The sequence below is a fragment of the Myiozetetes cayanensis genome, unplaced genomic scaffold (genome assembly GCF_022539395.1).
Source record: "Myiozetetes cayanensis isolate MyiCay16 unplaced genomic scaffold, myiCay2020 scf10, whole genome shotgun sequence".
NCBI classification, from domain to species: domain Eukaryota; kingdom Metazoa; phylum Chordata; class Aves; order Passeriformes; family Tyrannidae; genus Myiozetetes; species Myiozetetes cayanensis.
In genome coordinates this window covers 33,480,808-33,506,225 of record NW_026086605.1, presented here as the reverse complement: position 1 = coordinate 33,506,225, position 25,418 = coordinate 33,480,808, and the positions used below count along the sequence as shown (strand labels likewise).

The 25,418-nt window shown below is 46.8% G+C and overlaps 3 protein-coding genes across 3 annotated transcripts; 2 read left to right on the top strand and 1 right to left on the bottom strand.

Annotated features, from left to right (window-relative positions):
• The first annotated feature begins 865 nt into the window (after positions 1-865).
• On the top strand, positions 866-3,732 carry DNAJC9 (DnaJ heat shock protein family (Hsp40) member C9). The gene is made up of 5 exons (XM_050338449.1): positions 866-1,078; positions 1,581-1,718; positions 1,847-2,101; positions 2,780-2,863; positions 3,261-3,732. Exons 1-5 carry the CDS (start codon positions 899-901, stop codon positions 3,378-3,380), a joined length of 777 nt encoding a protein of 258 aa, XP_050194406.1. The 5' UTR covers positions 866-898; the 3' UTR covers positions 3,381-3,732.
• FAM149B1 (family with sequence similarity 149 member B1) lies at positions 3,692-16,325 on the bottom strand. The gene is made up of 15 exons (XM_050338435.1): positions 16,164-16,325; positions 14,831-14,935; positions 14,606-14,720; positions 13,484-13,626; positions 12,734-12,853; positions 11,960-12,130; positions 11,105-11,292; positions 10,712-10,842; positions 10,124-10,177; positions 9,594-9,706; positions 9,080-9,286; positions 8,056-8,182; positions 7,603-7,728; positions 7,039-7,120; positions 3,692-5,905 (listed from the first exon to the last, which is right to left on the bottom strand). Exons 1-15 carry the CDS (start codon positions 16,196-16,198, stop codon positions 5,832-5,834), a joined length of 1,791 nt encoding a protein of 596 aa, XP_050194392.1. The 5' UTR covers positions 16,199-16,325; the 3' UTR covers positions 3,692-5,831.
• On the top strand, positions 16,259-24,064 carry ECD (ecdysoneless cell cycle regulator). The gene is made up of 13 exons (XM_050338422.1): positions 16,259-16,480; positions 17,057-17,174; positions 17,507-17,594; positions 18,253-18,431; positions 18,585-18,780; positions 19,633-19,761; positions 19,919-20,044; positions 20,406-20,491; positions 21,254-21,360; positions 21,713-21,890; positions 22,343-22,410; positions 22,488-22,708; positions 23,208-24,064. The coding sequence occupies exons 1-13, from the start codon at positions 16,267-16,269 to the stop codon at positions 23,424-23,426; spliced, it is 1,929 nt and encodes a 642-aa protein (XP_050194379.1). The 5' UTR covers positions 16,259-16,266; the 3' UTR covers positions 23,427-24,064.
• The last annotated feature ends 1,354 nt before the right edge of the window (positions 24,065-25,418 follow it).

Here is a 25,418-nt window from a genome sequence, read left to right as displayed (position 1 = left end):
AAAAACCGTGTGAAAAGTGAACCTTCCAGTATCCCAGGTTGTCCAACCTCGTCTCGGACACTTCCAGGGATGGGGCAGCCACAGCTTCTCTGGGCAACCTGTGCCAGGGCCTGGGCACTCCGAAGGGCCAGCAGAGGTGCTTGTTTTCCATCGGGGCCGAGCGGGAGCCCCCCGAGGGGCTCCTTTTCTCCGTTTCCCCAGCAGTAACCGCACCCGGCGCTCCGGGCCCTCGGTCGCACGCGGCGCTCACGGGCCGGGGGCTCCGCTCACCGGCGGCTCCCCGGGCACCGAACACGCCGCGGACGCTGCGCCTCGCTCCATGCCCCTGCTCCGCGAGCGGCTCCAGAGAGTCATGAACGCTGACCCGCCGCAAACCGCTCACTCCCACCCCTACCCCCATCCCCAGGGCTCCGCGGGGCGGGGCCGCCCCTCAGCCACCTCCCCTCAGCGTGGCGGCACCGCCGCTCGCCATGGCAACCCTTCCGCCTCCCCTCAGCGCCGCGGCCCCTCGGCCGCCCCTCAGAGGCGCCGCCGCCCCGCCAGCACCGCGTCGCCTCAGCGAGGCAGCCCTTCAGCCTCCCCTCGTCCCGGCGGCCCCACCGCCACCCCTCCGCGGCGCCGCCGCGCCCCCGCCGCTTCCCGCCGACATGGCGGTCCCTCCCCTCAGCCACACCGCCCCTCAGCCGCCCCTCGACATGGCGGCCCCTCCCCTCAGCCGTACCGCCCCTCAGCCGCCCCTCGACATGGCGGCCCCTCCCCTCAGCCGTACCGCCCCTCAGCCGCCCCTCGGCATGGCGGCCCCTCCCCTCGGCGGCCCCGCCCGGCGCAGCCTCCGCTCGGCAGGGCGGGCGCGGGGCGGGCCGAGCGGGCTGTGTGGCGGCGGTCCCGGCGCGGCGGGATGGCGCTGCCGCAGCAGTGCGAGGCCGCGTTCGGCACGGCGGACCTGTACGGCGCGCTGGGCGTGCGGCGGGACGCGTCCCCGCAGGAGATCCGCCGCGGCTACCACCGCGCCTCGCTGCGCCTGCACCCCGACCGCGTCCCGCCCGAGCAGAAGGAGGAGGCCACGCGCCGCTTCCAGGTGAGCGCGGGAGGCGGCGGCGGGAAGGCGGGAAAGAGGCCGGGGCACCCCGGGTGACCGATCCACCGACCCCCGAGTGACCACCGCACCGCCCCACAGGTGACAGACCCACTGCCCACACCCCAAGTGACCGACCCCGAGTGACTGACCCACCATCCCCTCGAGGGAGCGACCCACTCCCCCCCCGCTCCCCCGTGACTGAGTCGTCACCCCAACTGAGTGACCACCCCACTGACCCCCGAGGGACTGACCTTCCCCGGAGTGACCACCCTACCAGCCCCCAAGCGGTTGCCCCACTGCCCCACAAGTGACTGACCCACCAACCACTCCCCCGAGTGACCGACACACCACTCCCCAAGCCGCCGCCCCCCCAAATGACCGACCCACTGCCTGCCCCCCCGAGTGACGGATCACCCACTCCCAAGTGGCCGCTCCCCCGAGTGAGCGATGCCCCCCAAGTGAGTGTCCCCCTCGAATGACCGGCCACCCCCGTGTCCCGCAGATCCTGGGCAAGGTGTACGCGGTGCTGAGCGATGCGAAGCAACGGGCTGTGTACGACGAGACCGGCACGGTGGATGAGGATTCTGAGGTGCTGCAGGGAGACAGGGACTGGCTGGAGTATTGGCAGCTGCATTTCAAGGTGAGAGCGGCACTAGAAGCTGGAAAAAACCTACAGTGTTTCTTTTTTTTTATGTGTTCTCTCTTAAATTCTTCTGGTGAGCAAGTCCTGTACCTCGTGGAGTTACTCGTGTAATCTCTTTGCTCCAGCTCACCGTAAAAGACATCGAGGACTTCCAGAAGAGCTACAAGAACTCAGAGGAAGAGCTGGAGGATGTGAAGGCAGCGTACCTGAACTTCAAGGGCGACATGGATCGGATCATGGAGTCCGTGATGTGCGTGGACTACACGGACGAGCCGAGGATCCGGGAAATGATCGAGCGAGCCATCGACTCCGGGGAGCTCCCGTCCTACAAGGCCTTTGTGAGGGAGTCGAAGAAGAAAATGATGTCCAGAAGAAGGCGGGTAGGTTGTGTCAGTTGTTTACCACAGCCTTTTTATCTCCCTCGGCAGAAATAAGTGAAGCTGTTCCTGAGATGTTTGCCCCAGGATCGCCGAGTTCCACACCTTGCTCAGCATTCACATTTGGTCACCTGTGTTCATCACACCCCACCCCAAATCACTGTGAAATGCTATTTTTTTTCCTTCTTTTATTTCATTATTATGCAGAATGGCTTATTACTCATATCCCTGCATTTGTCTACAAAGCTGTGAGTTGTTGGAGTTAACAAAAAAAACCACCAAAACAACAAGTGGTGGAAATACATTTTGCTTGACTTTTGGCAGGTGTGTTTTGGACTAGATGTACTCTTGTCCAAATGCTTTGTAGAGTGTTACATGCACATCACAGTAACCTGTAACTTAATGTAGGATCTGCTAAGACAAAGAAAACATGGATAGGGGAACAGGGACAAACGTCACATTCAACACTGTGAAAGAGCAAAAAGACTTCCCGCTGCGCTAAATGGTGGAACCTTTGCCTGATTCCTCATCTGTGGCCAAACTTGGAATCCCTTTGTGTTTCCTTGCAGCTCTTTGTACACAGATGCCAAAAAAAAATAGGCATTTGGTAACTCCTGTAAGACTTTGTCAGATAACACGCAAAATACTTTTTTTTAAAAAAAAAACTGTTTGCTTTTTCAGGCAGAAAAAGAAGCTAAAGAGGCAAAAAAGACTAAAGATGAACTGGGCCTTGGTGGAGAAAATGACTTGCAAGCGCTGATTCAAGTAAGGCTCTTTCTGTTTGCTGCAGATAATTATGTTACTGGCTTAAAATTGTGTTTTCCCTGAGCATCTTTGATTTTGGATCCTTGTAATTCTTCTGAGTTCCTGAGGGTAAAACCTTCACGTTAACCATGTACTTTAATTAGTAGACTATGGTATGGATTTTATTACTTGTGTCCCTTTAAAAATTAACAAAGTTATTCCATGTTAGCTCAAAATATTTAATTTGTGGTTTCAGGCAGTTAGGGAGTGTTAATGATGGTACTAAACTTTCTGTAGACTGTATTCCCTGTTTAATATATTCCAGATTTTATGTAGCTGTCAAGCTTCAATAGAATAATCTGCATTGGGAAGTTGTAAGAGCTTTGAATTTGGTTGGTTTTCTTTTCCCCCTCCCCAGCGCCGAAGCAAAGATCGAGAAAGGGAAATGGATGACTTTTTTGCCCATCTGGAAGCAAAATACGGGAATAATGCTAAGAAAGGAGGAAAGAAAACTCCAGCCAAGAAGAGAAAGACATAAGGAGCGACGGAGGCTGAAGTACCGGGTTTTGTTTTGTATGGAAACGTGGATTTGGGAGAACTTGGGATTCTTTTCTGGGCTCCTGTTTTGGGCTGTGTGCACTGACTCACTGTGACTGGGAGGCATGACAGGGAAGACAAAGCATTCCTGTGCTACTGTTTCAAACCCTTTGGGTGCTCTTCAGTTGAGATCCACGTGTGCTATTCACACAGTTCTTCCCTAACAAGCCTCCTGCTGTTTTTAAAGGTCTCTGCACATCAGCTCAACAGGTGTTCTTCAGATGTTCCGGTAGTTTTCTATAGTTTGGAAAATTGCAGATTTAATAAACGAGAAGGTGTTTTTTTTTTTTGCAGAGTTCTGTGCTGTTGCTTCCCCAACTCTCTCTGTTTGTTTTCTAAGTAGCTGTTCCAAACAAACTGATTGTGTTGGTTCTTCTGATTTCGGTCGAGTAAATCCTGCACACTTGCACACTGGATCATTTTGCAAAGGCTTAGGAGCCTTAGGTGAGCACTTTGAAGGCCCTCAGTGCTCAAACACCAGCATTCAGGTGTTTTCCCTGGGGGAAGCCAGAGGTAGAGGGTCACTCTGTTCTCTTTTACTTGTCTCCTCCTAAAAATTGCCCTGATTCTGAGAGAGTACAGCACAGCATTGTGTTGGGTAACACAGGGCTTGAAGGTTACTTCTGTTACACAGAATAAATAAAATAACAGCCCATGATCAGTCTCTGGTGTCAACCATCTGTACAGAAAACACGAGATGAGCCTCAGGAGGAGACTGCTTCCCTTTTTAATTTAAACATGCTGACTCCTCTAGGCTATAAAACACTACATTATGTTCCCAGAAGTCTATTCAAGTTTATTTGTCTGGTTTTGTAACTCTTGTGCTACAGAGAAAACTCACTTGGTCCCTGAGGAGTGGCACGGACACAAATGGGACGCTTATCTCCAGTTTGCCTGACAGAACTGACACACTGTACAATATTCCAGCAGTCCCAAGTGTTGGGAGAAATTGTATTTTGAAATGGTTTGGTGAGTAGAGGCCTCTGGTTAGCATCAAGTTCTCTCTCTGCAAATTTGAGAGGTTTAGATTGAGATCAGAGCTGCTTTTTTTTGTTTGTTTGTTTGTTTTCACCTACTGGAAGTGCAAAGGCAAGTTAGCCCAGTTACATTTGCACAGTTCCCTGTTTTGGATGAGAGCATGCTTGGATCAACTGGACTCAAGATCTTCAATACTGATTAAAAATTATTAGCTAACATAACTTGGAGTAGGGAGACAGGGGAGATACTTCCTAAAGAATACTGACAAGTTTTTGTCCACTATGAACAGTAATTTGAAGAATAATAAGGAAATTTAGGAAAAGAAGTGCTCTTTAATAGGACTAGAAAGGAACAACTGTTTTTGTGCAGTGTCCTAAGTTTGAGTACAGCCAGTGATTATCCTCACCTTGTTTTTACACACTTCAGTCTGTTTGGGAGGAAGACCTTCAACTAATGACTTGTTTTGAGAAGCCTGTACTTCACGGGGTTTTGTCTTATCTGGAGCCACAAGGGCAACTGCAGCAAACCCCTCCTTCAGGTCTGTCACATGGTGCAGGCACAGCTGCTGAAACCTCCGCTGCATCTGTGGCTTGGGGAGAGCAGAAATTTTGGGTAATTACAGGTATTTTTGAAAGGGGGAGACTGAGCCGTTCTGTGAGATTACCATAAACTATCTCACCAGGAAGACAAGTGTATTTTCTTGCAGTAGTGTGTGAAACTACTTGTAGTTAGAGGCTTCTTGCTGCCTGCTAAACCTCCTTCAGTCACTGAGGAAGAGGTATAAGGTTATTAAATAACTCAGGAAGAGGCAGTGGTGTGCTACCCTTTGGAGCTGTCACTTCACCTGCTTTGCTACCTTAGTCCTCCACACCTGTGTCCAAATACCTGCTGCAACTACTACAGGATCCACCACTTGCCTAAGCTGAGCTGTAGAAGCAGAATCGAGTGCAGTGCTTGCTTTTCCTAGTACAATATTGCTTTAAACATATGTGAATATATAAATACAGCTTAAAAAAAATTTACATTACTACTTCTGTGGAGCTAATGGAAAAATGAGCAGGTTCTCCAGTACCTGCCTTGTAAGGACATGAACCCATCACAAACCTCACAGAAAAACAGCAATGACTGAGAGTGGTTGCTGGATTTCCTAGGAGTCAGGCTTTCCTAGAGCATCTTCACCCTTCCACTGGAGTGTCACTTTCTTCTACTGGTAGAAAAATGGAATGTTTAAGTGTGCCCTTCTAATCTTTGGCAGCTGCTGCTTAGGTTTATATTTATATAAAAATAACTATTTGTAAGGAAGGGTGTTTGAAAACTCTCTGTAAACAACGTTGACCTTGCTGGGAATGAGAGAGAGGTGGTGGTTCATGACTCCAGGGATGGATGGATGGATCAGACACTTCTCCATGGCACCTCAGAACCCCTGTTTGCTTTTTGTGCCTGATCCACTTCGACTGTGGCCTTTCACAGAACCACGTGGCAGGAGACCTAATAAACAGAGATCATGGACAACTTCAAGACTTCTGAAAGGTATTAAAACTAAGCACCAAATACATCTCCTTTAGCTTCAAATTAAAATGCCTTTTTTCAGTCTCTTTATTCTAAGACATGGCTACCAACTGCATTATTTATAACTTCCAAAAGGGGTAAAAGTTTGTGCTTGCCAAGTTGCTGCATTGCAGGGAACTACTGAATTCCTTGATATTTCCCCAAGTATTCAAGACTATAAAGTTCTGCTAATTTAATTTTTTTTTTTGTTAATACAGCAGTCATAAAACTCATCTTGCTTTTTTTGGTGGGGGGAGCAGATATTTATTTTAATTTCAGCAGGAGTCCCTCCTTGCTTGTTTAAAACCAAATTACTTCAGTTTAGTGCCTTTGTTAAATTGACTCTTGTACAATTGGTATTAGTGGTAGGAGGCCATTCAGCTACTAAACAAGCTGGAACACCCCTCATGTGCTCTAATAATCACTCATTTACTTGCTACCTTAACTTTTGCAGCTTCCATTAACTTTTGCAGCCTCAATCCTATCGTGTCAGCATGTTTTTATGGGGGAAATCCTGACAGCCCCATAAGGAATGACACAGTACAAGCAACTCTGACTTCAGAGGGTGCACGTGAATTGTCCTGGCTTTCAAATATATTTTGACTCGATCTAATACATATCTAGTACAGATCTAGTAAAAGCCCTTCCAGATACAGTGCAAATTAGTTTCTTTTGGACATAATGCAATTTTTTTTTCAGTTGCATAGTTGAGCAGAAGGAAAAACCCCTTGGGCATGAAGTAGATGCTGCTGTTTCTGTTGAAGTTGGCAACTGCTGCTTTTCACTTTGAAACAGAGGCACTGGGGCAGATGACATTAAGCTTCCTCAAACGATTTTAAATACTTGGTGGATAACAAAAAAACAAAACCAAACTGCACCCACCCACACTCTGGAATAGAGTGGGATACAGCCAGGATAAAACTTGTATAATGGAAAATTAAAGGCATGAACAGAACTTTGAGAAACCTCCTTGATGCATTACCTGGGGAATGTATCCCTGCAGGAAATGCATCCCTGTCCCAAAAGCCCACCCCTTGCTTGATCTTACTAAATCCTGTGCCTGAGGAACATACCTGAACCTGCTGATGCTCTGCTTGTCCAAGATTGATTACTGTGATCCGTGACGGTGCAGGAACGGCGGCGCTGGGAATCTGCCTGAGAAGGCAGGGAAGAAATGTAAACATCGAGATTAAAATGCAGCTACAAACTATTTGCCTACTTGGCAAGATGCTGTAAAGGCCTAAGTAAAGCTTTAAGTTTGAGGAGGGTTAAATCAACTTTAGGAGTAGAAAATCAAGTTTTTCTAACGCTTATTTGGAATAATCACTGGACCAGTTAAACACATTCTGGGAATTGTTTCAAAAAAGACTTCAGGAAGTGTGTACTCTCACAACTGCTGAGTCAAGAATGTTGAATTAAGCAGCTGTTTAAAAGCTATCACTGAAATTGTAGCTTTTGAAGCTTAGATAAAAATAATTTGTTGGATAGGACAAGATATCAAGTAGATACCTACAAAGACAAGTAGAGTAGGTGCTTATTGTTTGATACTGAAACAGACTGGGCAGTGATTACTGTTCATTCCCAAATCACCTTCTGCAGTAATTAATAATGATCTGGTGTAATTTGCCATGCTTTACCAAGGAGGGGTTGGTTGTGTTAGGCCTGGAGAAAGGATCAGGTAGGAGGAGCTGCTCCTGGAGCTGCTGGTGAGCATCGTCTTGTGTTGTTACACTGTGAGCACGACTTGAGTTCCCTCGAGGTTTCTGCAGGGAAGAGTAACACAGTTATGGCTTTCTCTCACTGCAGCAGCACATTGGCAATCCTTAGCCTAGGAATTAAAGCTAATTTTCCACATGAATCATTTTGCAGCCTAGTTACAAGGAGGAAAACATTCTGGCATGAATGAGAATCAAGCAGGCAACTGTGGGTGATGTTGTTAGTCAAAACTGCTGTGGCATTTTTTGTGCCTCTATTTGACCGGCTGTCGCCAGGTAACAAAAAAATTGGGACTCTTGGGCTTGGTAGTTTGATCAGCAGGGATTACAACTTTAGACTACTCAGTAATGAAATGGCATTGTCATTCCTGTTACCATTTGCCTCTGGGATCCTGTGGTGCTCCCACGCTCCGCCACGCTGGAGGTGGCAATAGGGGGTAGGGGGTGATTCCGGTTCAGCAGCAGTGGGGAGGGGGAGGTCAGCTGCTCCTGTGCAGTCAGACTGAAAAGCACCAGTAAAAAGAGAGAAAAAAATACAGTTTATACGTTTGGCACGTGGAAAGGGATAATATTGTCAGTTTGTTCGGCCTTCTGGAGTTGGCTGTTCTGTTAAGAACACCTTAGAAAAGCTTCAGAACATTTTAAAAACCACTTTCCTAGTGCTCTCTACATTTAAAAATATATGGTATTAAAGGTGAGATGTTAATATTCGTTAGACTGATTGAAGCCTGAGGAAAGGGAGGAGGAGCATAAAATACTGGAATTAGAAACATCAGTTGTGGAGGGACAAGGAATAAGCCTCTAAACACTACGTGACAAGAAAATAACAGGCTCGGTGAGTTTATACATGAAGTGCAAAACTAAAAGGAAACTACATCGATTTACAAAACACGGGATACAGAAGTATATCAAAGCCCTGCATTGTTTCCTGATACCCTGTGGTCCCTGTAAATGTGCAAAATGAGATGTTTTAGATGTGACTGAGGGGTTCACTGAGTGCATTAAGAGCCCTTTGGTCAGTCAGATAACCTATTTTAACATCTTCATAGCCCAGTCTGGGCTAGGATAGCAACGTGCAGTTTCTCCTCTGAAACCTGCAGACTTTTAAATTCATCTTGAAAACAGGCTCCAGAAAAAGAAAAGCATGTCAAGAAAGAGATGGTGGTGTTGACTTTGCTTGTGCTGGGCAAACCGAGGTGCAGAAGCACCTCTGTGTGTCCGTGATGCACTGAATCGCAGCACGGTGAACACCAGCCTTAGCCACTCAGGGCAGTTGTGCTTTCATGGGCAGCTCCTTTCTCTAACCAAACGTTCCTCCTGCCCATCTGCATGTTTTTTAATGCCAGCTGGGCTCTCTGCACTGGTTAACCGGCAGGGAGGGGCTGGGTTGGGGACGTACAGCCGCGCTGTGCTGCTGGCGTCGTCCCCGGAGCGCGGGGTGCCGGTGCGGGGGTGGCTGCCAGAGATGGGGTGCAGGGTCCGTGGCGGGGGGTTCCTCCTCCTCGTGGAGCGCGACAGGGATGATGTGCTGAGCTCCAGGGCACGATTTGGCCACGTTCTGATGGAGAGGATGGAGCTGGAACCTGGCCGTTTGTCATCCAGGTCCCTGACAAAAGACCAACAGGGAGATGGTCAAAGTGGTTCTGTTCCCAAAGTACTCACCCACGTGAGGCTTTAATCATAAAATATCTGGACAGAAACAACGTGTTCTCATTTTCTAAAACAGAACTATATAATACTGTTTCACTGTATATCAACACTTCATTTTTCACAGAGGACAAATACACAAACTAGCAGGGAATTAACTGAGAAGGGCTTTCTCCGGTGTGGGAATTTATCTCACAAAGGTTTGGGCTGAGTCCCTCTCACTGTGACAACGGTCTGCTTTACAACAGATGATCTGTAACTCTTACAGTGTTTTCTCCACCACAGGCAGGTTCCTCTGGTGTAACTGGATCCCGTGGATCACCATCAAGCCGTTCAGATTCCGCTGAGAGCCACTACTCGACCCTTGAGAGACACTGACCTGAAATTTAAAAAAGAATAAGTAAATTGCTGCTTAGCAGAGATATAATTACAGATTTTGTATATAATTTTGGAGAAAAGCTATTAATTTCTTCCATGACATCCAGATACATACTGACTTTTATATTATTTCCCCATCTAAGACAAGCATCTTAGCAGTCTTTTTTTTTTTTTTTGGCAAATGGTAGTGGTTAAAAAATGTATCCTAACACTTCATATTTTCCAGCTGAGCAGCTCATTTGCATGACAGGATCTTCCAACAATTACTATAACCTGAAGTCTTACAAAACTAATTTTGAGGGCATGTTCACATTTTGTACCTACAAGTACAGGCTGATCTGGAAAAACATCAAATTCCACCCACCAAAACAACAGAAACCAGAAAATAGCAGAGCTTTAATCCCTCCAGGATACATACTTGAGGTGTTTTTCTTCTCTTTTTGCTTTTGCGGCCACATCTGGGTTTTGGGCACTACACACACAGTAAGGGAACACGAGGAACAGGCAGGGGTAGAAATAAAGGAGAGAGAAACAAGGACAGAGATGAATTAAAATGGAATAAACAGGTAACACTTTGGTGCTCACCACTCCAGGAGCAGATCAGCCAAAGCAGATTATGCAGTTAAAATCAGTGTCTGAGAAAAAAAGCTGGTTTAGAGCTGCCCTGAGATTTGTCCCCTGTCGCCTGATGAAAGACGCTGGTGAGAACAGGATCCCACACACACGGTCCTCAATCTGACCATTAACGTCAAATATTATTAAAGTATAGAAAAAACTACGTCATTAATCAACATGGTTGTCCTATACATACATAAAATACTAAGTTTTAAAGAGAGAAGTAAGTAGGAATTAACACTTGCAACTGAGTAATAAAAGGACTTAAGTGGACAGTCAGCATTCCCACAAAGCCCAAACATAACCCAGGGGCTGCCGTCCTCCAGCGTGTTTGCTGAAGTAGCACAGTATTGATTCATCCCTCCACAAAGCAGGGGCTAAAAATACTTACCAGATTTGAGGTCACCGAGGGCGTTTTCGTGTGTGGCACACGAGGTAACAGGGCTGGCAGAGGATCGAGCTGCAGAGGGCTTCTGGCACCTGCCCGGAGTGTTTCTACTGTTATGATGTTCTTCTCATCATCTGTGCAAAGCAACAGAGAGTTCCTGTCAATACAGGCTGCTGGCACTGCTAGCTGTGGACAGTGCTATCAATCCTAATGTTTATAGAGAGTGCTCTCGGATGGTAAATTCTGCTAAATCTTTTGAAGGCAAATCTCACACTGTCAACCTTTTTATTCCCACTGAAGAGATCATCCCCCACCACATCTCTCCCCCACTGCCTCCTTGCAAAACCAACTCCCTGAAATCTTTTTTTCAGCCTTCCCTCGAGCTGTGATCCTTACCAGAGGCTGATCCTTCCCAGTGCCTGCAGATCAGTTCTTCCATGCAGCCCAGCACTTCGCTCCACACATCATCAAACACAAAGGTGAGCACGGAATCCTTCGTGCAGGAATATGGAGAGACGGGAGGAAACCCCAGTTTCCTTCTGCCAGAGGACAGGCCCGTTCTCCTCTCGTGCAGCTCCTCCTCCCTGGAAAAATGTAAGCACTACCTGCACCACAAACACATCTCCTTTGTCCCCTGCATTTATTTGTAGTTCTTCCACCAACCTGAATTAAGCCATGACTGAGACAACCACCTATGGCTGTACACCCCGATTTCCCTGAACAAGAATGACTTAAGTGATACTTCACAAATAATGAATAATTTACCGATAAGATCAAAGTCCTATTTAAAAATAAGTATTCATAGTTACAGTGATATTTCTTCATCACATTGTTAAGCTCCATATCTAATGTCACTACAGAATGCTGAAGACAAGAGAAGATATTATTTGCTGCAGCAATGTCTCTCTGGCCTGGTCAAAGCAAGACAAGTAACAATTTAAATTTAATGGCCCATGCAGCTAAGTGGTTTTAATTATTAAAGCCAATTAAGTAGTTAGGAACTGACAGTATACCCTCCAGAGTCCTTACCCAGGCCATATGTTCACATTGTTGGGTGGAATAAAGTAAAGGGACAAAAAGATAAAAAAAGAGTGGTAATTGTTTCTTGGAGAGCATCAAATCCACTCTTAGTTCTCAAATTACCACTGAAAAATCTGGAAAAGATACAATTCTACCCAAAATGACAGCACAAAACCAAAGCAGCATAAAAAACAATAATGAATTTGACTGTCTTTAATATTCAATACTTACACATCTCTGCAGTCAAATGCCAAATATTCCTCCACTATGCCTTCGGAGAGAATTATTTCCTCTTCCCCTTCGTCACTCTCTGAGGAACACAAGGTCGGAGACTTGGAAGGGTCGGCCTTTTTGTGAACAGGAGTAACAAAAAGAGGGACCTTCTTGCCAAAAACACTAAATCTGAACAGGTGACAGTTGTCAGAAAGCAGAAATGAAAACAAGTTGTTATTCCACTTCAAAAATAACCGAGAGACAGCATGGTACATAAGGCCAAGGGAGACCAACAAATTGTTCATTACAGTACAGACTTTTGCTCTGGGTATTTTTTAATTCTTGCTAAGGAACTCGAGATCTTCAGGGAAAAAAACCCCAACATTTTGAAAACAAGCGTTTTGAAACATTAAATCATAATAGTACTAAATCATAATAGCCTTGTGTTTTTGAAGTTCTATACAAATTTAACAGATGGTTAACAATAAAACCAGCTACAAAACACACACGTCCTTAAGAAGTCAGCAGCAGCAAAGATATTTCTATTTACTGACCAGCTCACCGTAGTCAGCAACGAGCACAGCTACGTCGTCTTGCTACTCTGAACGCACTACTTTTAGTTAGAAAGGAAAATAAAGTGTGCTGTGTTCAAAACCCAGCCTGACAGGAAGGAGCCGGGCTGCACATTTTTAAGAAGCAGAGGACAGAGCTGCTTCCCACTGCCTTGTTCCCTGCACAGGACAGAACGACATTCCCACCTGGGAACAGCCTGGGCTCGCCACAGGTACTTACTCATCGGGATCCTGCTCTGGTGGGGAACTTACATCGGAGGGGGCCAAACTGCCCGAAGGGGAACTCGAGTACCATCCAAACCCTTCATCTGTGGGCGCCACCATCTGCTTCCCTACAACCCTGCCGTGGGGAAAGCAAAGGGAACCCACATCAGAAGGCGCTGGAAGGGAGGTTACTGGAGCGGGTAAGAGCAGCAGCAAACCCCAGGAGTTCTCCTGGGAAGTTGTGCACTTTTTCCAGTGCTCAGTTGGGTTGTTTTCCCTGGTACAGGTTGCTTCGAATCAGGGAAATGCATCGAGGAAACTTGGCCTGGCATTTGTTTAATGCTCTGCTAGCTGTAAAACTTATGAACATGGACAAAACTGTTCCCAGTGCAACGTAAGGAAGATGTAAAATGTAAGTTTTCAGGCAGCCATAAGGACTGCTGAACTAGGGGAGGAGGGTTTTTACAGGATTTTAAGCTTATAACAAATACCATAACAAAATTTGCTGTGCTTAGCAGAGCAAAACCTGATTTTCTAAGAGAACTCTGCTGTGTTAAGGCCAAGTCAGCTGCAAATAGCCATAAACCTCTGCCAAGGAACCAAATGTGAGGTAACAGACTGTTTATTTTAATGAGCAGGGTGATCTTTTTATCTCTCTCTACTCCATAAGTGCATAAACCCACCCTGCTACTCATGTTTTAAAAGCAACTGTGTCCATCCCTACCCTTTTTGTGAGGGGATTGGCACTAAGCTGTCCATGAAATACCTGAGGTGAGGAAAGCTGGATGTCCACTGCTGGCATTCCTCCCACAGTCCCTCCACATGCACATTTTCTTTCTGCTCATAGAGAAGCTCATCAATTTGTCTGAACATCTGCTGAACTTGCTGCGTGGCAGCTTTATCAAATTCCTAGAAAGGGAAGTTATCCAGTAAATACCTAGTGAACAGTATTTGCACTGTGTATGTGTGTGTGTGGGGTTAATTGATTTTTCTTTAATATAATTGAAAACGACAACTATTTGTTTAAAGCTTAGCAGGACTGCACAGAAGGATTTTGACTTTAAATCATTTCCTCCCTGCTGCTAAGACTGAGGGTGGCCACATAAAAAGCTTACATTGACACGGCAGATAAAACTACTGAAACATTTCGAAACACCCGTGTTACTACATTAAGTTACAGGATATAGGAATTTACATAAAAGAAATCAGAAGAGGAAGGATAAAATTCAGTGATATTTTAAGGCAGTGGAAAATTTTGTGGCTTGCAACAAAATAAAGCTGCAACTAAGTAACAAATTATTGTTATCATAAACAATAAAACAAAAGGCAATGCAGACTGGTGGGAAACAGTGAGGGATGATCAGGACCTTTGTTGTTACATGTGCTCATGTAGCCAGAAAATGGGGTCAGTTCTGGGGTCATTTAGATCTGAACAGACCCATCTCACCTCACAAGAAAGCAACAGCACACTGGGCTTTGGTGGATGGAGAATAAAACAGCCATTTCTGAACTAAAATTATGTTTTTGCAGTGTTTTGAGAAGCAAGTAAGCAGAAGTTTGATAAACTCACACCAAGTACCTGAAAATCATCCAGTCATGTTTGGGATTCCACAATAACAGCAGTTGTAGATACACTTATGCACTAAATAATTTGCATTTCCAAAATTTTAGATGGAATTGCACCATATTAATTGAATAACATGAGTCTAATGCGTTCTGAACTGGGAGAAAGGAAAGAGGTAAAAAATATGTTCTTGTTATAATCACTATGATGATTTATTGACAGATCCAATCCTCATCTTTATCCTGAAATGTCTTTTTAATGGTATTTTGAACGGTTTTCTCCTCACTGTGGTAGGTTTGGCTCGGATGATTATGTTCTACTCACATCATAGCCCCAAGAGAAGACTGAGCTGTCTTCAGTGGAGGTGTCAGCACAGCTCTGACTGGCAGTCCCTGGATTCCCATGATCCAGAGCTGATTCCCTCCGGATTTCCGACTCCCTGAAACCCACAAAAAATCAACAGTGGGCAAAAAATAAGCAATGCAGTGTGTCAGCAAACAAAGCCTGGCTGTATCAGAGCAGCTCTGGGAGATGTGTCCTCACAAGTACCTGGAGAGGTGGCCGTGGTTTTCAGCCCTGGGTGTGGCTGAGCACCCCTGAACTCCAGGCTCTGGCAGTGGGTGATGCCTCAGGGCATGTTTTGGGAGTCCTTGTCTAAAAAAAAAAAGCAGACTTTCTGTTTACAGAGTTCCCAGGAAGTTTGACAGGTTTTCTTTCCTGCTTTTCAAGGAATGGTCGTGCATTTGTTGTCATCAGAAGGCTAACTTGGTACTGTGGCTTTAGGTTTAAGGACCAGAGAAAACGGCCTCAAGTCGCAGCAGGGGAGGTTCAGGATGGATATGAGGGAAAGTTTCTTTGTGGAAAGGCTGGTCAGGCATTAGGAGAGGCCTTGGTGGAGTCACTGTCCCTAGAAATGTTTAAAAAGGGTGCGGATGTGGCACTGGAGAGCACAGTTTAGTGATGAACACGGTGGTGCTGGCTTAATGGTTGGACTTGATCTTAGAGGGCTTTCCCAACCTTAAGGATTTTGTGATTCTGTGAAACCATGCACTGGTAAGTTGGGAAGAATAAATTTTTGGTAGTTTTCTGTTTTGTCAAAGTTTAGATGTCAAGGAGAGAGGGACAAGATAAGTAGCATTAACTGGAGACAACAAGTACCGATGCAGGGCAGAAGCCCTGTCCCAAACAGCAGCTGGATGAGGCTTAAATAGAGAACTTCTCTCTCCTGTCATTTCTCTGCTGGCCCGATAGGGCAGAATTAAACATTAAAAGGCTGTAGCTAAGTCTCTAACTTCCAAAATGGATGTATTTGTTCAATACAAATTAAAGACAATTAAATACACGTTTGTTAAACACAAATACATTAAAAGACAAAGGCCAACATATCAATTGGGCCATAACTGACCCAAAATTATTGCTGCCGAAGGTTTACATTCAAGGTATCAGAACTACAGCGTTATAGTACTATATTTAAGTGCAGTTATACAGTATAAGCAGGGTCTTCGCTTTGAAACGCCTTCCTTTAAACTTAAAAACGTCGCGAACCGCGCTGCAGCTCCCCGAGCGCAGAGGCAATGCCGCTGTCCCTGGAGGCGAATTAAACTAAATTAAACAGGACAGGAGCCACCGAGGCAGTCAGAACCGACGCGGCTCTCGGGCCAGGGGAACTAGGAAGCGCAGGGCAGGGATTTGACTGCGGGGGTAACCCGGGGAGGGGGGGGACACACGCGGTGACCGGGCCCTGGCGGGGCCCTGCCTGCGGCCGGGGCGGCGCGGGCGGCGGGGCCGGCAGCGGGAGCGGGGCCGGGGTCAGCACGGGGATGGGGACGGGGAGCGGGTCCGGGATGGCGATCGGGGCCCCGAGGGGAGCGGGGCCACTCACGGCTGCACCGGTCTGCGCGCGTATCGCGATATCATCCTGAGCGCCGCCGCCCCGCCGCCATCGCGCCGCTCGTCCCGCGGGGGCGGAGCGCGGCCCCGCCGCGATGGAGCCGCTCGGCCGCTCCGGCGCCGGGGAGGCTCTGGGGCGGCCCGCGCTGCCCGAGGACGCGGTGCGGTACCGCCTGTTCGCGCCGGGCCCCGGCGGGCAGGCGCTGCTGCGGCGCTGCGCTGAGGCGGCCCTGGTGCGGCTCGCCCCGCTGCTCGCCGCCTACGTGTGGCACCGGCAGCCGTTCCGCCTGCGCTACGAGCCGGCCAGGGGTGAGCCCGGGAGCGGGACCGGGGGAGCGTGCGAGGGGGGCTCCGGTGTGTGAGGGGGAGCACACGGTGTGTGAAGGGGTACCCGGTTGTGAGGGGGGAGCCGGTGTGTGAAAGGGTACCCGGCTGTGAGGAGGGGGCCCAGTGTATGAAGGGGGCCCCGGCAGGGGCTGTCAGGGGTATCCAGGGGTTGTATCCAGGGGTTGTATCCAGGGGTTGTATCCAGGGGCTGTATCCAGAGGCTGTATCCAGGGGTTGTATCCAGGGGTTGTATCCAGAGGCTGTATCCAGAGGCTGTATCCAGGGGCTGTATCCAGGGGCTGTATCCAGGGGTTGTATCCAGGGGTTTGTGAGGGGGGACCCGGCGGGTTCACGGACTCCCCAGAACGGGTCAGGCTGGAAGGGACCACAGTGGGCGCATCTGCCCCAGCCTCGCTGCTCCAGCAGGGCCGTCCCAGAGCACACGGCACAGGCAGTGTGTCCGGGACGGCTCTGGAATGTCCCTAGTGAGGGACACACACCGCAGCTCCGGGGTGCGGGATGGCTGAGCCGCCTCTCCTGTCGCTGTCTCCCGTGCAGGCGGGACCCCGGAGCACATCGGCGGCACCACCCTGTTCGGGGACAACGTGGAGGACGAGTGGTTCATCGTCTACCTGGTCCGGGAGATCACCAGGCACTTCCCGGGGCTGGCAGCCAGGTAAGGCGGGTCCTGCTGAGGCGCCCAGTAGTTCGGGACGGGTGTGAAGGGGCAGTGCCTTCGCTCTGAAGGTCCTGTCTTAATACTGGCCATCCTTGGAGGTGCTTCCCCAACCTTGGAAGTGTTCAAAGCCAGGCTGCTTGGGGACTCTGATTATACTGGTCTAGTGGAAGGTGTCCCTGTGCATGGCAGGGTGTTGGAACCAGATGATCTTTAAGGTCCCTTCCAACCATTCTGTGATTGTATGAGTATTAAAAAGAAACTCAGCAGACATGGATTTAGGTGCTCTGCGAGGCTTTCTCCTGTTAAGAAACCAATTTCTCCTTGGCCAGGATTGATGACAACGATGGAGAGTTTCTCCTGATAGAAGCGGCTGATTTTCTCCCAAAGTGGCTGAATCCTGAGAACAGTGAAAACAGGGTGAGCAAAACTTCTGTACATGTGGCAAGTGGCTCAGGGGGCCTTTCATGTAGCAGCTGGAATCTTCTCTTGCACCTTTAGCCAAGTGGTCTGACTGCCTCTGACAATCCAGAGTGCTGTCTGGCCCTTACTAGTGAATAAACTTCTACTCAGGACTCAAGACTTGTTTTAATCAACAGCATGGGGTTTTTTTAGTACAGTCTGTTTTCATTCTGGTTTTAATGAGCTGCTTTGTTATTGCTGTGGTCGTTGAGTGAGAGATTTAATGACTGAGAACTCCTCACACTTGATTTGGATCTCTGTGCTCTTGCAGAATGTTATGTAGAGTGAGCGTGTAGGGAATTTTTCAGCAATTAGGTTATGCCTATTCTCCTGAAGCAAATCTCTGGTTGAAGGGAAGCTTTTGGTATTACTGTTACTAAGGAAACAAGATACATTTGACCAAACTTGTTGAAGTTAAAATAGAGAGTTTTTTTATTCACTGTTTGGGTCACAGTCGCTGGCATCTCGAATTCCATATTTAAATTATGCTGCTTCCTGTATCATTCATTTGTACTTCAGTATTCCCTGTGTTCAAACAAATGCATTTTGTGTATGAAATTAAGTTTCCCATGGCTCAGTGTGTGCCTGTTCTGATGGAAACATTCCCCTCTGCCAGGTGTTCTTTTACAAAGGAGAACTGCACATCATTCCGCTGTCAGAGACTCCGGAGCAGGACTGGGACCTGTCTGCTCCCTGTCCAACAATCTCAGAGGCACTGGCACTGTTATCCACCCGTTCTGAGGAGTTCCTGGCTGCAGAGCCCATCAGAGCTGCGGTGTACAAACGCATTGATGGGTATGGGGGTGTTTTATTTTGGCCTTCTACCACAGTGAGTTTTGATTCTGGGCTGTCTGGGGTTTAAAGATTTCCCTGATAGGTGTGATAAAGTCGATTCCTGGACTGGTTTGGGCTGGCAGTACGCTTACCATGTTGTGTGGCACACACCAGGTACCCTGAGAAGATCCAGGCCTCGCTGCACCGGGCGCAGTGCTACGTCCCCGCGGCCATCGCGGCCCTGCTGCGGCAGCGCCCGTCCCTGGTGGCCGCCGCCGTCCAGGCCTTCTACCTGCGGGATCCGGTGGATTTACGAGCCTGTCGCCGCCCTTTCCGAACCTTCCCTCCGGATCAGTGCGTGATGACCGTGGTCAGTGATCCAAATCTGCTTCTCCTTCTGGGACTGACAAGGGTTCTGTGGTGGAAATACGTGGGTTTGGTTTTTACAGCGGGATGTTTTCTGGGTTGTTTGTTTGGGTTTTTTTCAATGACCCTTTAATAACTGCCAGTTCGTTACATTCATTGCTTTTTGTGCCTTCACGTACACACGGCTGGGCTTTCAGAGGGCTAAGCGGGAGGTAAATGTTTCTGGAATGGCAGGGCGTGCTAATAGTCCCTCTGCCCAAAGGCCTGCTGAATAAACCGATCCCCTCCTGTGATCAGAGCAGTTTGACAGCACTGCCAGCCAGCAGAAGGAGTTGCTGCCAACTACCCCCAGCTGCTCATGCCAAGGCTTCTCACCTTCTCAGATGTGCTCACACACTTTATGAGGTGTTTCATGAGCATTGTGTGGTAGTATCTGATACGTTTTCTTACATTGCTATACCCCTCAAAAGAAGCTTTGCAGTCAAATTTTAGATTTCTGGGCTGCTCCTGAAACCTCAGCTTTGGCTTCATTAATGGAAAAAAGCCCTTGCAGTTTTTCCAAATAAAACATGTTGGTGTGAATACTGAATACTTAGGGTCTTTTCTAATGCATTTAGACTGATTGAAGTTCATGTTTATTTAGAGATGTCACCTTGGGACATACTTTGTGTAAGACCTGAAAAGCAACATATCTTAGAAAAACTTACCTAGGATGTGTTTTGAATGCGGTCTCGGGTGTTGTCTGTAATGCTGGTGCCTTAAAACACGATTTGGATGAGCCTGGCGGAAAGTTGATGCCTGTACACAACACAGTCACGCTGCAGCGAGTGGTTTCTTTCTGCTCTGGCTGTTGCAGGTTACCTTCACACGGTGTTTATATGCCCAGCTGGTGCAGCAGAAGTTTGTTCCGGACAGGCGCAGTGGATACACCCTGCCCGCCCCGTCTCACCCTCACTACAAAGCCCACGAACTGGGCATGAAGCTGGTAAGGATTCCTCAATGGATTTTGTGCTTAGTTTGCCTGGTTTATGCATGCCCAGGAAATGACTCTTTGCTTTTTAAGTTGCCTGCTCGGCCAGAAAACTGTGAGCGAAGTTTTGCCACACCTCGAGAACCTCTTTGGTTTTGCATCTCTTACACAGGCTCATGGCTTTGAAATTTTATGCTCCAAGAGCAGCAGAATAACTCCTGATTCCAAGAGAAACATGTTAAGTGGTCCCTTGTGGGAGAGATTCCTCAGGAGCCTGAAGGAAAAGGATTATTTCAAGGTGAAGTTGTGTGTCTGTGTCTTACAAACATTCCAATAAAAATGTTTTAGCTCTTGAACTTGTGGAAGTAGTTTTGCAGCAGGGCAGGAATTTCTTTTGAAATTAATTTATTTTGGAAATGAATAAGGAAAAAAGCAGCATTTGTGGATGAATCCATTCTTCTAAAGAAAGGGGAGAGAGACACTTGAATGAAGGAAATCACAACACGGCTGTGTGAAGTCTTAACTGATTTCACTGGTTTACATTTCATTTGCACGCCTCTAGAATTCAATATTCCCAATGATCCATACGTAACACCATAAATCTGTTTGGGCCTCTGTAAGTGTAATTTTGTGTGTGTGTCTGCTCATGCTTGTGACAGGGAGAAATGGAAGGGTCTGCTAAGTACTCAGAACTCTTGCACATGGCAGAGGATTATTTCCAGCAATCTGTTACCACTCCAGAAAGGTAAGAGCTACTTGAAATTCGTGAGTATCACACACAGTGGCTACAAATACTTTAACTTACCTTCTCAAATTCTTGTTACAGAAAACCTGAGCCCTTTTCTCCATTGTACATTTAACAGTGTACAGTGCTGTGGTGCTCTGGCTAGGAGCAGTATTCCTCTAGAATACTCCCTACCAGTAGAGGTTTTTGCTTGGGTAACTATTTATCTTGGTTTTGTAAAGTGTTAAGCTCTTCCAAGTGGGTTAAGAGGTGACTGACAAGCATTATTTGCTTGGTTGACTATGGAAAGTGTATAAAAGTTACATTGAAAAGCAGTCCCAGTGAAAAACAAGTCTAGAGTAATCTGTCTCCTCTACTCAAGACAGGCAGCTGGCTGTAGATTTCTCCAAAAGATCAAATCCAAGAAATAAATCATTACAAAAATAGCTGAGAGTTTGCCAGCTCATGATATCTGGGCTGTTAGTTTTTTGAGTTTCCAGTCTCTGCTCTGGCAATCTCCATATTTACCAAGGCAAAACAAATATAAAGAAAAGAAAACATAAGAAGTGGGCTTTGGAGCCATCAGCTACAAATTACAGCAACTGACTGTGTCTTGTTTTGGCAAATCCTCTGTGTAGTATTCTGGTACTTCCCCCAAACTCACCTACCTCTTGCCATGTTTGCCAGAAGCAAAAAATGGAGAATCTGAGTGAAAACCTGAATGTAAAGCATGTGATGCCATTGAATCCTTTTCAATAAATTGTTGGGTTTTTTTCCTTCTAGCTCTGTTGAAGTGAGCCCAGGTGATGAAATCTTGGCATTGCTACAGACAACACCCGTTGATTTGAAGGAATTTGAGAGAGAAGCAGCTTGTCTTCCTCCAGAGGATGGTGAGCTGGACTGGAGAGGAGGATTATTCCTATCACATGATGATTTGTAGAGGGGAAGAGAGGGAACGTTCATGGCTATAAAGGGAGAGCCAATCCAACTTCCATTAACACTAAATATTGGATTGGCTCTCCCTTTGAAGCATAAGTCTTTCTTCCTTCATTTAGTTTGAAGCTTCATGCAAAGCAGAGCGTTAAAGCAGGGAAATGAATTCTCAGCGATCCTCAGCCTCTCACTGCCTTATGGGACCCACAGTCAGCCCAAAAACTTACCAGTGCAAAAACAAGCTGACAAATGGTAGCAGTGCTCTCAGCTGTGTGGTTTGACTAACAAATCTGTCCTGTGTTCCTTCAGATGACAGCTGGCTGGATATTACACCAGATGCTCTGGATCAGATGCTGAAGGAGGCAAGACATGAGTCCCTTCCTTCTGCAAACGAGGAAGAGCAGAAATACGACTTGGAAACAGTTGCTGAGAGCATGAAGGCTTTTGTATCCAAGGTCTCCACACATGAAGGAGCAGAAATGCCATGGTAGGGGTGTGAGTTTGGTGGCAGGTGTAGGAAGTTTCACTCTGCTGCAGCCCTTTGGTTGATTCTGGGATGTAGAGAATCAGAGTTTGAAAGTGTTCTGCTTGGCAGAGGCCTGGAACAAACCCACGGGAATAGTGACTATTGCTCTTAAACCAACTTGGTGACCACTCCAGCACTGGTGCAGGTAAAAATGCTGGAAGCTGAGCTATTTTCTGCCACTCTCTTACTTAGTTTGGCTTTGTGGTCTTTAAAATTTTTCTCTTTCGTGCCGGGAATTCCTCCGCTCGCTGTTGCGTTTCTAACCCGTAGAGCCTTCAGACTTCTAAGACCATCAGTTCAAATGTCCCAGCTTTAATCTGGGCTTGAGAGAAATCACTGTGCAGTTATGCCCCCGTTGGGCTTTGGCAAGCAGAAGAAAACTTTATTTATTTTAAAATGCTTTTATATTTCAGGTCATCTGACGAATCCCACGTTACCTTTGACGTAGATTCTTTCACAAAAGCGTTAGACAGAATTTTAGGTGAGAGCGCTGCTTTTGTTTGAAACAGATCACTGCTGACTTGTTTGCTGCCCGTACTGACACAAAATAACACCTAGGGGCAGACTCAGAGGAGCTGGATTCTGATGACCTGGATGAAGAGGAGGAGTTTGGTTTCTCAGACGAGGACGATGAAGACTCAGGCGCTGGAAATCAAACGCGAAACCAGAAGGTATCACCCGATGAGCTCATAGGCAGCCTCAAGTCATACATGAACGAGATGGACCGTGAGCTGGCACAGACCAACGTTGGGAAAAGTTTCACCACCCAGAAGAAAGGGGTGAGTATGCCCTGAGCTCCAGTTTGTAGCACGGCAGCTTTGAGAGCTTCAGTAGGAGAGTGGAAATGTGCTGATCGAAAACCTTCCCACGTGCAAGCAAAACGTGCTGTGGTTGCACCATGAGAGTGCATTTTAAGCTTTAACTTGCACCTCTTTTCCAAGACTTAGTTTCATTCCCTGTTTTCAGTAGTAAGGCAAGCAGCTGCAGCTTAACTTGTGAGTTCCTGTTGTGGTTTGCTCCCATAGGAAGCTGAGCCAGGACTCAGCAATGCTTTCTGTCCTTCGCTTGGAACTTAGTGTGCGTAGTGGACAGTGATGATTTTTAGCTGGCATGAGCATTTGGTTTCTGAATTCCTGTCTGTCAAGACTGTGGAATGTACTGGACTTGGTTGGCTGCAGAATTGTTTCCCTATTTCTTTTCCCTCGTGGTTTTTCTTTTTTTTTTTTTTTTAATCTGTTTATGTAATTTGATAAAACTTTCACTTTGTGCTCACTGTAGGCAAGTTCTGTTAAAGCAGCTCCATCTGAGAGTGCTGGCCCTGACTGTGGAGCTGAAGACCCAGAGCTGGCACCGGTTGATGTGGATATGAACCTCGTAGCCAACCTGCTGGAGTCCTACAGTGCTCAGGCTGGGCTGGCAGGACCCACCTCCAACATTTTACAGAGCATGGGAGTGTATTTACCTGAAAACACAGATCGTTCTGGCTCGAGCAGCTGAGCAGCACAGTGAGAGGCTGCAGGAACTGAGAAGATGTGGCTGGTGGGGAAATGAAGCGCAGACAGACCAGCAGGATGTGGAAAGAAGACACAAAAGGTTTTAACTTGGGGCATTTTATGCATTATGTGTGACTTTAGAGATGCAAAGTGAATCTACCTGCAAAAGCCTTCTGTTGGGATGCTGTCTGGGGTGGAAATCAGACCTTCCCAGTGCTTCCCAGAAAACTGAAAAATGACGTTGGGACCTGAATGAAACTTTTATTACAAACCCCGTCTTGGGTTTTTCACACCAATGATCCGATCTGCCATCATTACAAAATGCCCTTTTACCTGTTACTGGGTGGTTTCATTTTCTGGAAGGCAGTTTGTGTTCTGGAAATGCTGCTGCCTTCAGGGGCAGCTGGGGAAATACCATGTTGCAGGAACATCTCATGGACTGGGGAAGGCTGGTTAAATGCTCAGCAGACATGTGATCCTTCCCAAAAGCACAGTGCTTCATTGTAAGAACTTCTGCTGATTACTGTAAGAGTCTGGTCCTTGTTAACCAGGAGGATTTAAAGAGTAATTGGATCAAATATGTAAATATTGGCTAGAAGTATTTTTTGAGTTTATTTCAATAAAAGCAGAAATACAACTTGATGAGTGGAGATGGTTTTTTTTTTTTCCTTTGAAGGTATGCAGGACTTCCTCAGTGCAGTATCAGAACTTCTTGGAGTTAAGCATTTTCACAATTGGGCATTTTCTGAATTCCTTTATTGCTGGGTGTTGGCAGCATGCCAGCAGTGGCTGTGTGTGAGCCCAGGCTGAACAGTTTAGGTTTGTTTTCCAGTGAAAATGTAGCTGGAAGGCACGTGCAGTGTGCTGCTTTCACATGGAATCAGGAATCTGTTCTAGACAGGACGACTTTAATTCAAATTTATCGTGTTAAAAGTAAAATACGTAGAAACTCTTGATTGCCAGGTCTGAATCAAGCTGTTTGTTTGCTTTTAATTCAGCAATTAATCAGGTGTCTGAACTGGTAGAGGAGAAGCTCATTGGTTGAGTTTTTGGTTGTTGTTTGTTTGTGTCTTGGGTTTTTTTCAACCATCGTATTCAATGATACAAAAGCCCAACTGATCCTGAAACCTGACTGCTTTTAGAGGACTGAATTAGCATCGTTGTTATTAATGTGACGTTATTACTAGTCTAAATACTGGAATACAATTAGTTGAATTCTTTGGCTTGATACTTCATTTTTTTTTAACATGAAGTGTTGGCATTATTCTAACTGCCAAAGCAGAATGTAGCAATAAGTTGTTTCCAGGCAGGGCTTGGATACCTGCTGGATGCTGAACCTGTGCCTGACTGCCATGACAACTTGAGTTTCAAGAAGATGATCACATTTAACTCTCTGGTACTGCACAGAATAGATGGAAGGACTCTTCTGTTGTAGTAGGTGAAGAAAATTCTCGGCTAATGTTCAGAACAAAGCTGCTCTTTTGGAAGCACTTCAGCTGCTCTTGCTGCTTGGATAATCTCCCTTTTCCCTCAGTGAGACTGGGATTTCTATTCCAGCTATTTGCATTTGTTTAGCAGCTTCCCAGTGAAGGCCCTCAAGGCTCTGGAATCGCTCTCAGGAGAGTCTGCCATCCAAGGAGAAGCATTTCCATGCTGCCTCTTCCCTGCTTTGAAGTTCAAACACATGAGGCATCTCTGCTTTTCATTTTGGGAGTGTTTTTAGCAGAGGGAGGCCTGATGGAATTAATTAGGGAAGACAAGTGCAGCGTGGTTCCCTTTCAGCAGATTGCTATCAAAGTTTTCATTATGTTCTAAAGCAGTTTAACGGGAAGTGCCTCCCAGCACAATTTATTCACTTTGCTCACTTGAGCAGCTGCCTTTTTGTATAGCCTTGTTCATCCTGGAACTTCTGACCCTTCCCAAAAATGTGGTTTTCTTCTTCAGCCTTCACCCCTGAAGCCTGTAGTTGTTGGCTGGTACATTTAGAGCAAGAAAA

What these genes read in the sequence shown, in the direction of transcription:
- DNAJC9 (XM_050338449.1), top strand. Translation starts at nt 899, where the DNA reads ATGGCGCTGCCGCAGCAGTGCGAGGCCGCGTTCGGCACGGCGGACCTG. An exon ending in ATTGGCAGCTGCATTTCAAG is followed by an intron (nt 1,719 to 1,846) that starts GTGAGAGCGGCA and finishes TCTTTGCTCCAG; the next exon opens with CTCACCGTAAAAGACATCGA. An exon ending in ACTTGCAAGCGCTGATTCAA is followed by an intron (nt 2,864 to 3,260) that starts GTAAGGCTCTTT and finishes CCCCCTCCCCAG; the next exon opens with CGCCGAAGCAAAGATCGAGA.
- FAM149B1 (XM_050338435.1), bottom strand. Translation starts at nt 16,198, where the DNA reads ATGATATCGCGATACGCGCGCAGACCGGTGCAGCC. An exon ending in GCGCGCAGACCGGTGCAGCC is followed by an intron (nt 14,936 to 16,163) that starts GTGAGTGGCCCC and finishes TTTTTTTTTTAG; the next exon opens with ACAAGGACTCCCAAAACATG. An exon ending in CTGGGAAGGATCAGCCTCTG is followed by an intron (nt 10,843 to 11,104) that starts GTAAGGATCACA and finishes TGCTTTGCACAG; the next exon opens with ATGATGAGAAGAACATCATA.
- ECD (XM_050338422.1), top strand. Translation starts at nt 16,267, where the DNA reads ATGGAGCCGCTCGGCCGCTCCGGCGCCGGGGAGGCTCTGGGGCGGCCC. An exon ending in TTCCCGGGGCTGGCAGCCAG is followed by an intron (nt 17,175 to 17,506) that starts GTAAGGCGGGTC and finishes CTCCTTGGCCAG; the next exon opens with GATTGATGACAACGATGGAG. An exon ending in AGGAAAAGGATTATTTCAAG is followed by an intron (nt 20,045 to 20,405) that starts GTGAAGTTGTGT and finishes TGCTTGTGACAG; the next exon opens with GGAGAAATGGAAGGGTCTGC.